The sequence below is a fragment of the Seriola aureovittata genome, chromosome 2 (assembly GCF_021018895.1).
Source record: "Seriola aureovittata isolate HTS-2021-v1 ecotype China chromosome 2, ASM2101889v1, whole genome shotgun sequence".
Lineage (NCBI taxonomy): Eukaryota > Metazoa > Chordata > Actinopteri > Carangiformes > Carangidae > Seriola > Seriola aureovittata.
Window position 1 is genome coordinate 9,783,303 of NC_079365.1, and position 16,445 is coordinate 9,799,747.

The 16,445-nt window shown below is 41.0% G+C and overlaps 1 protein-coding gene across 38 annotated transcripts in view; it reads right to left on the minus strand.

The window, feature by feature from the left end:
• The window catches only part of cast (calpastatin), a 35,967-nt gene extending 19,530 nt beyond the window's left edge, over positions 1-16,437 (minus strand). For 4 of the 38 annotated variants that reach the window (XM_056390521.1, XM_056390579.1, XM_056390502.1 and 1 more), the window contains exons 1-3: positions 10,115-10,281; positions 932-982; positions 112-195 (exon numbers count right to left, since the gene is read on the minus strand). In XM_056390521.1, the coding sequence (XP_056246496.1) occupies positions 112-195; positions 932-982; positions 10,115-10,189 (210 nt within the window). In that variant the 5' untranslated portion in view covers positions 10,190-10,281. Of the gene's footprint in view, positions 1-111; positions 196-931; positions 983-3,038; positions 3,231-10,114; positions 10,283-15,081; positions 15,321-15,799; positions 16,010-16,419 lie in introns of those variants that run through there. The other 34 variants (XM_056390473.1, XM_056390479.1, XM_056390465.1 and 31 more) reach the window with 27 other exon arrangements.
• Between the last annotated feature and the right edge of the window lie 8 nt (positions 16,438-16,445).

The window sequence follows — 16,445 nt, forward strand, 5'->3', positions numbered from 1 at the left end:
CCATCCACAGACACTCACTGCGAACAGTTCACACACGGTACAAGATGCTTTTAAAAAAAGCACATGCCTCACGGATTATGTCAGTCTGAGCGCCGTTTTCAGCAAGAGCACCTTAAAGTACGATGTGTTTGGCACAGGTGTCGCCAGGCAGCATTTAAAAATGGTTGGTGGTGTCTGGCCCCTCCTGGTCAGCCTCTGCTCTGTAACATATTTTTGTAGAGTTTGTTTTTCTGGAAAAGCAGAAACATGACACTGAGTTTTCTACCCATATTCTAAGGTAAAGGGTATCTATTACTGTGCTATCCAGTAAAAATACAAACTACATCTATTAACAACAACAAAACAATTATTTCATCACCATTTAACAACTACAGCTCCCATGAGCTAAGGCTCAGTATCAGTTGAAATCTTCACCTGAGTTTCTGTACCAATAGCTATCAAAATGTCATGCTAGCTGTAGCATTAGCTGGTAAATTCAAATAAAATTAACATTATGTTTTTGTTAAAATGAGGTGAGGGTAAAGTACAGTGACTAACCTTTGGACAGGAAGTCCCAGAGTCATGTTAGGTTTTCCTTAAAAAACAAAGAAAACCCCTTTGGGGAACTCAAGCTAGCCCCAAGTGGTTCATGACTTTGGCTCTGCAGGCTATACAAGATTTATGCAGGACTTTTCTCACACGGCCATAAATGAGGTAGACAAAGTAACAGGAACACCATAAAATCACATGTATCCTGTACGCAAATACTTTCTTTATGAGGTGATTATATTTTTATTGAGACTGTGACGATTAATTCAACTGTGCAGTCATTTTTTTTAGATTGTGAATGATTGTGTTATACGGTATTATGCTTGGTGTTCCTGTTATTCTGTCAAGCCCTGTACACAGACAAAATCAGTGTGCAGACGGTAGAAGTTTCATACGGCTGTACCTGATTGAAATTTTGTTGAGGTAAGGGAAGGGGCCGATAGTTGCCATGTATCTGTTTCACAAGGAAGATATGGAGGCCATTAAACAGAAGTTCAGAGCTCACAGACACAGAGAGAGACAGTGAACCTGTGCAGTTGTAAACTGACAAACAACAGTGTATATAAACACATGATAAATTTACATATATGCACATAAAGCCCAACAGTGTTCTCTAAGTAAAACCAGTACAAGTTTTAAATCACCACAGGTTTCAACAAGCCCGACAAAGCAAACAGTTTATGTCAAAACCAACTGAAAAAGGGGAATTCTGTTGTCAAATAGGTGCCTCTCAAGTGTGAAATCTGTGTGATAGTGTGAAAAAAGAATCCTTCAAACCAAAACCCCACTCTGTTGGAGGACACTCATATTGTTGTGGTAACACACATGACAGACAGACAGACAGACAGACAGACACACACACACACACACACACACACACACACGTACACCACACACACACACACACACACACACACACACACACACGTACACCACACACACACACACACACACACACACACAGACTATGCATTCACATAGACAGAACCAAAGAACTGTTGGCAACTTCCAGTGAGGACTACACTGACTGACGTAGCTTGTGACAGGACATCTACATCATAGTCTTTCTGGGAGAGCTGGGCACACTGCCGGCTAAGGCCCAAGTGAGTGTGGCCAAGATTAGACACAGGATTTTAGAGATCTAATGACTCTATCATATGACTTGGAACACCAGTGACAGTGCAGTAAGGTCATAATGGCAGTATGGTGCCATCTGAAACCATTTCAAACGTTGATGTGCTTGTGGTTTACCGTAAGAGTCGTTGTTCCGTTTTACACGGGCATGATGGCTACACAGATGATCCAGGACCAAAGCACAAAAACAACCAGAGTGATGATACACACAACTAACAATGTATTTGTCCATTAAAAGAGGAGAAACAATGCAGTATATCTAGGCCTTACCCACCAAGAGTGATTAAAGCACTAGCTCAGCCCTGCTATGAAAACTGATGACTAATGCTGGGCCCCACCCGACAAACCACAAACACGCACATATGAATATGGCTGGAAACAGCTCCTTAGCAGCTAGCTGCTGCCACTGCTTTAAAATAGCACTGGCAACTTTAGCAATAATGTGGATCAGTACAGCTCAATGGTGGAAAGCTGTCGCCGATGTTACAAGGCAAGAACATGGAGCATAGGTGTAAAAGTAGCAAGGGAGCTAACAGTTGTTGTGTTACTGCCGTTTCAGTGCAGAGCTGCAAAAGGATGATTATTATTGCTGTAGGCAAGACTTCATGAGCTAACAGACAGCTGGGTAAACTTGAGAGTGATGCCATTAGTCAAACCTGATATAATAGTCTATCTGCGCTGATATTGTGCTGTTAACACGCTTTATTGTCACACCACAGCCAGCCTGTTTTATTCTCTCAGCACTCTGCTGCAAACTAATATGCACATTGCCAAGTTGCATAGGTATAGCTGAGGATCCAGAGGAATTTAAGATCAGTTATCAGACAAAAAGAAGAAGCACTGGTCTTGTATTTTGCTATATTTGTACTATATTTGTCATATCAGGTGCATAGCTTTCTCTTATCAACAATAAACAGCACATCCTGACTTACAGAGGTGTCTGTATTATTTTCGAGCATCTAGGTTTAATTTAGTTTCCAGCAAATTAATAAAACATTGATTAGAGTGCAGTATCCCTCAGTATAAATACAGTGTTGATTGTTTACTGTTTATTTGGTCCCTTTTGTTGTTGCCTTGGCAATAACTGCTGTCAAGGTCCATAAAAGTAACAGTGACAGTAACACAGTAATCTTTGCCAACTTTCCTTAACTTGACACGTAAAAGGCACAAGCTTCTGCTCACACGACACACACTGAACATGGTGAACTGCTGTTTAATGCTGACACATGACTTATAAGCCTCCAACAGTTTGATCATAGCCACTGCCCCTGTCACACAACAGCCTTCAAATTGACAGTTCGACGGGTATCAAACAGGAAGCCCTTCCACACACAGGAATTTACATATACGAGCGAGCATAGTGTCCAGATACATACCATAGGTTTGATTGTGAGTGTGTATCCTCTATATAAGCTGCTGTGTACACTACCAAGATGCTCTCTTGAGGCCGGTTTACCTTAGATTCCCGCTGTGGAAACACTTAAGTCCACTCTGTATGTCAAGCACACACGCATGCACACGCACACTTGTAAACACACATACAGACACACATACACGCGCACACACACACACCCAGTGGTGAAAAAACTTGCTGCTCCGCCCTCTAGGAAGAGGCACAACAAGCCTGTACTGCTTAGGCTCCACCTCCTCTGCCACAAGGCAACAGAGCAGGCAGAGTGAGATTGGACAGTCGGACACACAAGGACCCACCCACTGCTCACTGCCTGCCAGGAAAAATAAAGAAGTCATCATGAGGGAAACTTTGGGCTGGGTCAGGGTGGGCTTTGTAAGGGGTCGATGTTGCAGTTCACTAACAGACATGACGGCCCGCAGCAAAATGTCTGCAGGAAGAGTTATAAAGGAGGCAGAGTTGAAGCATGAAGCAGTGATGAGGCAGGAGAGGATTTGCTGCAGCAGTGCTGTTTGGCAGTGTCTGGGTGTGTCTGACAGACTCACTGCTTAGGAATCTGGACCTCAGAGCCACTCAAACAAGAGAGACAGAGAGTGTGTGCATGTGATTGGAAAGAAAAGAAGAGAGGGAGGGTTATCACATCGAGTGCAGTCCACACCACACCCCAAGACAGCCTGAGCAGAGAGAAAGAAATGCTGTAAATTAAAGAAAGACAAAGTTGCAAGGAAGAAAATGAATGGGTCATCAACACAAGTTCTGACATGCTGACTCTGGCTTCTTGTGGGTCTTCAAAGTAGCCCCTGGACATAGGAGCAGACAGGAAACACAGCTTCTGGACATCAGCCAGAAGTTATGTAAGAATTTTAGAAAAACATAGCAGTGTAAACTCTCCCTTCTCTGCACAAACACACAAACACAAACACATACACACACACATTGATAATTGATAGTTAAGGACCCTTTACAGTTAATCCATAGACATTTGATTAACTCAGATAAAACAGTCCACACATGTCAAATATGTATAAAATGTTGATAAAGGAGGGCTTTGAAAAACGGCACCCCCTTGTGTCTAAAAACACTCATAGCACTTAGGTGAAAATGAATGGAGGATTGTGAAGTGTGTCGTCTGAAACTGCTGTGTAGACTCACTGTGTCTGTCAGCTCATGTATGAGTCTGTTGTTTTATGTCTTATGAACACAAGACTAACATATATACATATACTGTATGTGTGTCATGCTTGTTTTGTCTGCACTATAACAGCCATAAGCAAAGAAACACACAATAAATTGCTATATCACAAATGATGAAGCAACAAAAAGAACAAAAAGTTTCAGTATTATTTTTTTGCATTATCTGATCTGTATTTAGTCGAGAATTTGGCTTTTGAGATTTATTTTAATTTGAAAGTATGCAAACAGACAGACACAGGTTCCTCATAATAAACTCTAGTTATGAGATTTTTATTTTTCGTGGAAGCTTTTCTGTCGTGAACATGAATAGACTTGTTTAAACATCAGCCAAAGCAACCTGATCATTACAACACAGAATCACCACCTTGAATAAAGATACACAGCTCACGAATGGATATGGTACATGTTTTTTCTGTATTCTTCGAGGTCAACAGTCCGTCTTGTGTCTGACAAATCTTATTGGTCTAAAAATATCTTAAAAGGGAAAAGGAGGCAGACTACAGATCTCTCCAATTTGTTGCACAATCCCTACCCTCGCATTCCCGTGGCAAAAATATTTGTCTTTTTCCAAGGCCTTTCATAATGAATCTACTTTAACAGCTTTGCCCCCGACTCGCTCCAAAACACAACAGAGCCAGAAAGTGTCTATTTGTCTGTCTATGTCTGTGTCTGTGTCTGTGTGTGTGAGAGAGGGAGGGAGAGAGAGAGAGAGAGAGAGAGAGAGAGAGAGAGAGAGAGAGAGAGAGAGAGAGAGAGAGAGCTGGCGCATTTCTCTCTGAAAACATGCATGCTCACACAGCATCCAAACGCCTTACTTGGTAACCCCTGGTAACACTTATCTTTGCTGAAAAATAATGAGCAAAAGCAGACCCACCCTTCCAGAGGGGTTGACCAATCTGAACTCAGAAACTGTAAACAGAGGGGGTTTCCAGTCTGAAACTTTAATGCTGTTTCTAGGAGTTCACAGGCCAACTAAGTGGGAGGCTTTTATCGCATCATGTTTATTAAACTAAGCCTGTGGGAAAGGACTGATGTTGTATACTTTTGCTGGCAAGTGATCACAGTAAAAAAACATGTTTATGATATAAACACACAGGTAGAACTGGGAGATAAAAGGATAGAGATGTGTTTAGTCAAAAAGCTCTGGAGGTTCTAGAGGAGTGTGTGAATCAGGTCTTGTCTGATCATGAACAGAGGCTGCCACAGGGAATCCGGTTGCTTCTACATCCTACATATGAAAAACCTGTTTGTTATGTGAAAGCTGACTGTGCAAAAACAATGAGGAGAGGAACAGCCTGGATAACTTGACCAACCAGACTATTGCTCCTATAGAAAAATCAGTGATACAGATCAAGTTGGGAGTTGATCTGATGAGCTTGTAACAATTAATCAAAATACTGTGTGTATTGTGGAAGGGGTCGTTGGCAGTGATAAACCCACAAAGATCACAGCATCTCTAGAGCTTTTTAGCCTGTTTAACTCATTGTTTTTATGGATGAGTCTTACAACTCTCACCAAACCGGTTTCCAGCAGCAGCAAACAAATTGTTTCAGCACACAGACTGAAAAACATATCATACTACTTGGCTGACTTCAATTATAAGCAGACTAAGATAGCAACTAGCAGGTGATGAAACTACATAAAAACATCCAGTGAGCTAAAGACCAAAATATTTTTCTCAGTAGTAAGTGGACATCGACCACACCAGAGAGAAAGGGTCAGTGAGTGAAAAAGTCAGTTACTGCAAATCCAGGGTTAGGGATTTTTTAACAAAAAAAAATCTGTGATAACCCACTGAACCCTACGTGCTTATAACCAAATAACAGGTTTATCAAGTAACATCAGACAAATCAGCGCCAATCAACAAACTCAAACACATTTTCAGGAGTTGGAGCCTAAGCTGAAGGGACTTACATTCATCAGGTGACTTCACATCAGTTTGTTGAGAACTAAAAAGAGCTCACTCCAAGGGAATAAGCAGTGATATTAGCTAATGAATGGATCAAATTCATATATTATGTTCAGTAATATGTTTCCTGTGTGAAAGAACAATAGCCATGCTAGTGCCCCTCGAAGCTGTGCTGTTTGTGAGACCCAAGCAAACAAAACTGTTTGATGCTTAAAATAGGAAGGGGAGGAAACTTAGCAATTCTTTGATCCTTAACGGCTGAAAATATAAAATACTTTACAACTGCGATTAGGTTTAAGGATCAGCTCTACATTATCCTCCGCTGGACTTTATCAGCCCACCTGTGCATTAGGTTATTACATTTTCACATTAATTTAAAAAGGTTGTTATTTGCTATACTTTATATAATCTGTGTGCTGGGTGTCTTCTGGTGCAGGCATAGTTTGCATTGAAAAAAAGCAAATATATTTGATCTTTTCTTCTTTTACTCAGTGGGAGATACAGTCTCTGTCTGCGCCAAGGTAAATTTAACTTTTTCTCACAAACTGTTTTCTTTTATCGGTTCATTTCTCTACCGTCACATAGTTTACCCTCTGTCAGGAATGTTCCTAAGTCCAAGTTTCATATTTCATATTTAAAACATACCTGGAAAATAATCCATGGAAAACATGGTCTACTGAAAAAAGACCAACTATGCACTCCATTTCTTTAGATAATATACTGTGTTCTTTACATTTAAAGCAAACAATAGCGTTATTATTGAATGTGTTTTCCTGTTGTCTGGTGGTTCCAGTATTGTATGTATGTGACTTGAAACTTGCTTGAGCTACAGATTCTATTACATATTTATCTTTATTTATATATGTTATTATATAATTTTAATGAATTTTAAGGTCCAGGCTTACATGAAGTGTGTTTCCCTGTGCTTCACCAGTGTTGTGTAAGCTTTTTCAGTTAAATAAACCTTTTGCACCATCTCCCAAGTGCTGCTTTTGGGTCCTACTTACCACAAACCTGTGACAATAACGTATCAGTGCATCAATGTGCTAAACAAGCTTGCTAATGTGTCATCAACAACTTTAGCTTTCCACTTTCATGTGTTTATGTAAAATAATACCAAGAATCTCAATCATTATATCACATTACAAGTTCCAGTAAGCGTCAGGCTGATGGGTCTTCATTACCTATCCTTACTTGCCGGGACAAACATCATGTGGCTTCGAGCATCAGCCTTTACTCAAGCATGGCAGATGTAAACAGACAGCAGAACAAATGTACAGAAACAGTTTGGTGCTAAACAACAAGCACATTCCCAGGTGAGCCCAGAGGTCTGGAAACTCTCCCGGAGTAACTTTTATATAACTCACACAACAAAAGCCTGAGAGCAATGGTTGGTTCAGCAGTTGAGCTAAAGCCAAACTGACAGTGAAGTCAGAAATCTGACAGCACAAGTCCCAATGAGTGCTGGGAAATAACACACAGCCTGCTGACAAGACACCAACATATAAAAACACACGTGTAAACAGTGACACAACTTGCTCTCTTTCAGGCACAAACACACACACAGCCTGAGGGGTTTATTACTGTGTTACACATGATGAAGCCTCTCATCAATACAGCTTATTACCTCATGCCTGTAGTCTTTTTGAAAGGTTTTTTTTTTTTAGATCAGATCCTGCTTACATAATGCATTAATCATAATAAGTCAATAATATAAGTAATGTAACATAAATAGAGGCAATTTTGTCAGCCATTCTGATACTTTACTGTTTGCTGACAATACTAATGTCCTTAAAGGTTGCAACCACAACATTCACATGTTATGAACTTGTTAGAAAACAGCTGCTTATTTACACATCCAGCAGTTATGGAGAAACATTTGGAGTCATGTTTCTGGCCACCTGATGAATGTAAGTCCAATATTCCCTCCCCTTTAGCTCTGTGTTTGGTTTCTCCTCTCTTGAGGGAAATAAGTGGCTCTCTAGCTGCTGAATGCTCCACTATGTTCCCCAGCTAGTTTCTAACTGTGTCTGTCTGCTGTTTGGTGCTGAGTAGGTAGTATACAGTAGAATTTTAAAGCTTCTTTACTGAAAACAGCTGCATCCTGATGCTGAAAACGAAGCTGAACCACAACACTGAAGCCTGTGTATATTCTCATTTGTCCAGGTCATAGTATCCTAAAGGAGTTTTTTTAAATCGAAAACAACTGGACTAGGTTATTTGTCTGTGAAGACGTTTCACCTCTCACCCAAGAGGCTTCATCAGTTCGTGTACGCATCCAGTCCTAGCCTGGTCAGATGCGTACACGAACTGATGAAGCCTCTTGGGTGAGAGGTGAAACGTCTTCACAGACAAATAACCTAGTCCAGTTGTTTTCGATTTAAAAAACTCCTTTAGCACAACACTGAAGCTAAACAGCTGAAACTCACTACACTACTGTGGTATTGCTACTTTTATTTAAGTAAAAGACTTTAAAACTTTCAACATTAAAACTGTATAAAAAAGTGCTACTGTTTAATTACAATACCTCTTAGAGGATTGTTCTCAGTAGGTTTTGAATGAAGTTTAAGTACATGATGTAAATTGGACATCAATTATAAACCCGCTGCAGCACTGACATTGCTGTCTATTAAAATGAAAGGCAAGACTGATGTGTACAACATCCACTCAGGTCATAATGGATATGCGTGTTTTACAGAGAGGAAGTATACTTACATGTGTGTGAGTGTTCGACTACTGTCTTCTTGTCATTTTGTGACTTTTTTCTGATGGAAATACACATGCAGTCAAGATATGTTTCCCAAGTGGCCATTTCCTGTCATTCTAATGATTGTGGTGCCAGATGACAGTAAGTTGTGGGGGAGGCTGACTGCTACGTCCAGAGATTTGGCCCAAAACAGAACAAAAAAAAAACTCCCACCAAAAATCCAAAGGTCTATCTGTGCACCCTGTGCACATTTGCTATTTAACCTTTCACACATAAAGTGACTCAGAGCAAACTAACACAGCCCTGATAAAGTAGTGACATCAGGACAGCCAGTGTAGACCTGTCACATATCAACACGCAGTCACCTTCCCTGCCAGGCAAAATGTAACAAAAGATACTGACGCTGAGGCAACAGGATATGACCTACAGTACATACAATTTAAAGTTGTGCAAAAAGACAAAAACAAATCTGTTAATTATTCCAGCTACACACCCTTTACGTTTGCTCCATCTGATGCTGCAGATTATCACAGGGGAAAGCTATTTGGGCGAGACAGAAAAATCAAAAGCCTCTCCTGTGAGGGTTTCCAAACAGGCCTCGATGTTCTTTTTCTATGAAAATAAAATCAGGATATTCTCAGCACACTCTGCACACACACACACACACACACACACATTACCTTCAAAACAACATCACTAACAGGGATCTGTCAGGTTTTCCTTGTGGTTTGGTGCCTCTAGCAACTGGTAACAAACACTGCAGGCATTGCCCCAGCCTTGATTTAATACCTCACCGCTACAAAACACACTGAGCTCATGGAGGCTGACCAAGGGGCACATTCCAGCACAGAGATAGAGAGGGTGAGAGAGTGAGAGAGTGAGAGAGAGAGAGAGAGAGAGAGAGAGAGTGAGAGAGTGAGAGAGAGAGAGAGAGAGAGAGAGAGAGACAGAGACAGAAACAGAGACAGAGTGAGAGTGAGGTCTGTCTTGGAGTAGAGCCAAGATAGTTTTCCTCCTCATGTGTGTTTCCTCTACAAGTCCTTCATTGTACATGCAGTACGAACCACAGTAACAGAAGTAACAGCAAACAACTGCAAATATACTTTTACATTTACAGACTGGCTCACAGTGACAAAACAAAACACACGTGGATACTTTTAGATTAGCTGCTCAGCACATATCATGGCACTAGCAGTCACACGCACATAGACATACACACATTGGCACACACCTGCTCCTCCACAGCCACATCCTGCAGGGCCGGGTTGTCCCGTGGGCCTCGGATCCAGCTCAGTATCTGGCCCATGTTGGCTGAAAGTGCCTCCAAGTGTGTGTGTGTGTGTGTATGTGTGCGTGTCTGTCAGCCTCTGCCTTGTCTGTCGGCTTTCAGCATGTTTCCAACAGGCAGGGAAGGGAATGCGAGAGAGAGAGAGAGGGGGAGGGCAGAGGGACCAAGAGGGGGGGCGTGGTCGGGGCAGGGGGAAGGCTCAGACGTGGAAGTCACAAGAGGCCGGGTTGTAACTCTCTGGGCTATAAAGGGAAGTGAGCTGACCATGGACTGACACCCACCTGATGAGGGGCCATATCTGAGCTGCTTCTCAGGGAAACAGATACCTCTTCCACACACACACACACACACACACAGACACACACACACACACACACACAGACACACACAGACACACACAGACACACACACAGACACACACAGACACACACACACACACACGCACACACGCACACACGCACACACGCACACGCACACACACACATAAGCATAGAAAATATGCACACATGGGCATGTATGTAAAACAATTTTTTACAGTGTACCAAAGACAACCCTCAGTTTTATCTTTTTAGACCCTATCTCAGCTACTTATCAACAAGCACACACCCAAATTTGTAATGATATACAGGCCTTGAGCACACACAGGCATAGAAACATACACACAGCTATGTACACACCTCTTGTGTGCAATCAGCAATAAAGCACAGCTTGTGCAACTATCCTGCCTGACTAATTGCCTATGAGAATAAAGGTAGGGGCCATACTTTAGTTTTATATCACATCTGCATCATCTATCTGCAAAGGGAGATCCGGCTGAGCTGAAAACTTTCAATATAACCTCTTAAGGAGGTAGTTGTATTGATTAGATTGAGGTGATATCTGGTCACCCGGTCAAAATGTTACCTATCAATAAATAGCCACTGACTGAGCCAAACAAAACCGTCTGTGGCAAACGAACGGGATTTCATCTGACTTCATATCAAAACAGACTAACAACAGCAAAAAGTGTCTTTAAGAAACAGGAATGTAAGGAGTGTTTCTACATAACACATGACAAACAGATTTGCTAAAGCTTAAGGGATGGGTGTTGGCTTTCTGAACCCTCACCTACAAGATCTTTTTTAAGACACAGGAACACACAGAAAATTATAAAAGGGGAAAGACTGCAATAAATTCTATTGCTCCTTCTGATGAAAAAAAGCACACAAAGACGGAGTGAAAAAATTGCATAACTGAAGCCATTACATCTGCGTGACATTTAAAGACAAGTGCAAAGTGCAATTCCAGTCATATCACTGAGGTTTTACATCACCTATGACTTGCACGTCCCTTTGGGCAGTTCTTGGGTGGAGTGAGCAGACAATGCTGCATTTGAATGAGTCACTGTGGAAGAATCAATCTGACAGCCAATCCTTTCATTTATGAGTGTTTTAGAAGCACAACTCAGCAGAACCTGAAAATTATGTTTAAACCAGCCTCACATGAAACCTGAAGCTGTATGTCCAGGTGGAGATGTGAGCTTTCCCTTTCAACATGCCAAATTGGGACTCACTGGTATCACACCCGGTCACAACACAGTGGGTGTAATATGACACTGAAACTAAGCGGCAAGAAACCAAATCCCTGTTGGATTTCTTTACAGAATTGAGACATAAACACATAAATTAATATCAGTGGATGATTAAAGACTATTTAAACACACCTTATATGCTTCACTGAGAATATCAGAATTTGCTTTCTTATATCTTCATAATACAGAAGGCAATTACATTTAATTGAACAGAATTCATTAAAAAATTTAGCTGAAGTACATGTTATACATATTGTATTCCAGGGGTTTTCAACACGGGGGCAAAGATTACTGCCTGAGGTGAAACAGAAAGGTACATGTTGTTCTAAAAACAACACAGAAGTTAGTTATAGCAGCTTGGCCCATTAATCTGTCCCACCTATCAACACAGTCAACAGTGGTGAAGACAGCTCATGGAGGCAATTAAGGAACTTTAAAACCTGACTGCTGTAATTTGCGTAAAAAGATGATACTCCCTCTCTGAGTCATATCTGAACAGATAGATCTGATAAACACATTTTTAAATTCAGTATTATTTACACTTTCCGAGGGTATTAATATTGGGATATGGGAACTAGTAAAATTGGTATGGTGGAGACAGGTTTGGAGTCAGCAGTTGTTTCTTTTTGTCTGAGGGACCCACAATGTCAGACCAGTGTCCGAGTGTCCTCTGCTGTTCCATCTGATCAGCCACTGAGTTCACACAGCGATGAAATTATGTCATACAAGTGTGCTTTTCAAAAAATCTTTTTTCCCCACATCTGTCAGCTTGAATGGGAAGAAACTAAGCATGTACAGCACAGGTACATATTTACATGTTGCAGTGCATATGTACTTATGGAAATGGTCATGCTCGCACACGTGTGTACACATGTACACACAGGCCACATAACCCACAGCATGGCACATTCCCTCTTCAGATAGACACACCTTTGGCAATGTGTGCCATCTGACCAAGCCTGTAAAACTAGCTGTTGCACCATGGGAAACAACAAGTGGATGTATTGTACGATAACCTCCCAAGGAGCCATGTGAACCTCCATCTTGTGTGGCATGAGGTGGTGCTAGAGTTCTTTTCACCCGTAACTTGACATTTGCACATAAAGATTCAGCAGCATAGTGACAGAAACAACTGATAGCGATGAGCTCAGTATATCTAATAATGTTGGTGTAATGAAAATGAATTAGGAAATACTAGATGTTGTAATTCACGTTTGCGTAACAGTGTATGAACATGAGTATGTATATGTAATTGGACTCTACTGCTAAACTGGTGCTCATCTTTATATTTAGACCCATGTCATACTACAGCCATCGCTCTCTCCACCACAGCGGTTCAGACATCTTCAAACTTTGCACATCACCTCCTCACACACTGCATCACCTACATGTTTCCAGAGAGAAACTATACAACAATTTGCAGATACATAACTTTAAACTTTTACATCATTGTAAAAAATATATCAGAAAATAAACATTTTACGTCAGGAATGAACTGTTTCTAGTGGTAAAATCCTGAAAATAATCCAAGGAAACTGGCGTCCATTTTCTAAAACGATAAAAACAAATTCCTGGCAAAGATAAATATGATTCCAAGTAACAATAAAAGATTTACTAAACAAGATAAAGTATAGAGTTTCTAAAATGAGCTCAAGTCGGAGTGATGACAAATTTTCCAAGTCTTTCAACGAGCACAGTGGTAGGTTAATAAGAGAGTTACAGATGAGATTGCACACGGTCATCAGTAACTTGAATTTAAAAGATCACAGGCAGAAGGTAAGAGTGTTAGTGTCACCTCCTCCTCCTCAGACACAGAGGGAGCACAGACACCTTTCTCAGGTTTACGGACAAGCAGCTGACAAATCAACGTTTGCAAGCTCAAGCATGACTGCACTCAGCAGAGGGAGACAAATACAAACTTAGATTTTCCTTCCCATATATAGGCTACTGCAATCCAGCACATGCATTTTGCTCGACAACAATGCACACTCAACAACAGTAATGCACGTATGTTACATGCTCCAATCCTGTGGCCCAATTTTGAGTCCCCAAAATTCTACAACACAATACAGTCAGTTAGAGAGTTGTCATTATCGTGTGGAAATGAGGAAATATTTCAAACATTTTCCTATGAAAACTATGTAAAGTTATAAAGTTAGTGTTTGACATATATGGTAGAACCATATCTGCTTTATCAAGTCATTCCAAGGTTGAGAAATTGATGCATTTCATATTATTACATAATATCAAGGGAGGGATTCTATTGAAATGCAAGTAGATAGCAGTCGTTTCCAGTCCTTTCAATTTCATCTGTTCAAAGTGAACTGGAGAACATTAAAACTGCAACTCACTGGGCACATTTACGTCAAAATAAACCTTTGTTCAGTCCTGCACAGATTCTGCCTGTGTGCAGAAAAACAAATCAATATTTAGGTTTCAGAGTGCGGGCATGAGACAGCTGGAGGAGGTGATGGCTGCACCTTGCCTTAGTAGGACCCTGCAGTGCAATAGACTGAAGACTTGCTACTGCGTTGGACATCAAGTCCAATGCAGCTGGGAAGCAGCTGCGCCTTTTTAGTACATACACAAATAGAAACAGAAACACACACACATCAGCGTGTTATTACAAGTGCAAAGGCTTAGAAGGCTGAGCAAGCTTTCGGCATTCAATTCAATGGAATGTCTGTACAGGATGCAGTAATTTCAACCTATTGTGTTGGTGGATTACTCATTTAACATCAGACGAAAAATGTTTCATGTACAAGTTATATCGTCCTCTTGCCTTTCTTCCTTTTAACATGATTGTAAAAGTTTAATATCCCAAAATGAATTAAATAAAATGATGTGGTCAAATTTATGTTAGTATTTCTATCATATTTGTACAAGCAGTAATAACTGTATGCCTCTCAAATAATACACCTACATTATAAAAAACATTTAACATTGACTGAATTAAGTTGAAATGACTTAAAACAGGATACTGCAGTGTCATCTGATCCTCACCTCAAGGACTAGTTCAAAACTGAGTGTGCATGTTGAAGTTTATCTCAGTTCAAACACTCACACGCCCTCATACATAAATACTGTGTATGACAGAATATGGGCGAAGCCCTTATAGTAATTTATTTCAAAAAAGATTCAGCTATCTGCAGCTTATGCCAAGTTTTAAGACCATTCAGTACAGCTCACACATTCAGACTAGTTGTGCTGGTTCCTGCAATAAAAGCAGAGCTAAAGCGTCTCTACAGCTGCCAAGATTGACTTAAGAGTTGACAAAGTGTATCGCCAGAGGATCCAACTGAAGAGAGGGGAGGTGAAAAGTAACAAATGATGTACTCACAAGACTCATCCAGTATGCTGCATACGCCATGAGGGAACAGGAGCAGAGAACACTGGCCTGAAATCAAAAGTCCACAGTGCACTGCTACTTTCTCCTGTCCTCACCACAAGATCTTTGCTCTCATGCCTCCCCAAACACTGATGTGCCACTCCCCTCACACTTCAGTAATTATCACACAAAGATCTCTGTGCTATAGTCTTACAGAAAAAAAATCACCCTTTTCTAGAGGAATCACTGGCTCTTCCGCTTTAAAACTGTAGTATACCACCCCTACAGTACACACACACACACACACACACACACACACACACACACACACACACACACACACACACACACACACACACACACACACAGAGTTTTCCAAAGAAGGAACTTGATAGACCACAATTGTGAATGTTCCCAGCTAACCCGCGCGCTGATGCGGGGTTAGGTTGATGATGACGCCCTTCAGCCTTTCACTGGCAACAACTGTTTATTGACTGAATTATAGACATGGTTGATGTTGATCGATACAACGCTATGCAACATATCTGACTTCATTGCCTCTAAGCACAAACATCCTGAGCGGCCGTCCAGCAAGAAATATAAGTCACATACAAAATACGCATAGAAATTTCTTCTGACTGTGGTTGCAGGTCTTATTACAATTTTAAACATATTCCACCAGATGTCCGACCCAGTTCCCCGTATGCCAACAGAAAAAAAGAAAACTTACCTCTTTTGTCTCCTTTGTGTTTTTATGGTGTCCATGGCTTCTCTTCTTATGTGGCATCTTTAAAACACGGATCGATGAACATTCACTGTTGCCTGTGCGCCCTCAATCGTCTGTTGGAAATCAAGTCAAAACCAGGTTGATCTGCCCCTTGGAGTAAAACACGCTGCCCCTCCCGCAGAGAAAACTTTCGACTTTAATGACTGATGGAAATAGTTGGGAAAGCAAAATGTTTTAGCAGTATGTGCGTGTGCGTGCGTGTGTGCGTATATGTGTGTATGTGTATGTATTTAAGATGGAGTTGCAGCAAGTAAGGTCTTGTTCCTGCCAGATCCCTCATTACAGTGTGATGTTCATTACAGGCTCCAGACATTGTAAGTTACTAAAACACACATCTGGCACCACTTTCATCATATGAACAATAAGAGGAAACATTGGCTAGTGTGAAATAGTTCCATATAAACCACACAGACTGTGTGATTCAGTGCAGACTAGATATCTTATAGTGTCTTTGTGCTTGAAACAGACATGTAACACATGTCTTAAGCACGAGGAACTAACTCACAGTCTGGAGATTTGGCATGAGAGGACACACCCCACATCCCAGGGAAGAATTGACTCACCGCTGATGTTATCCTTTTCCTCTGTG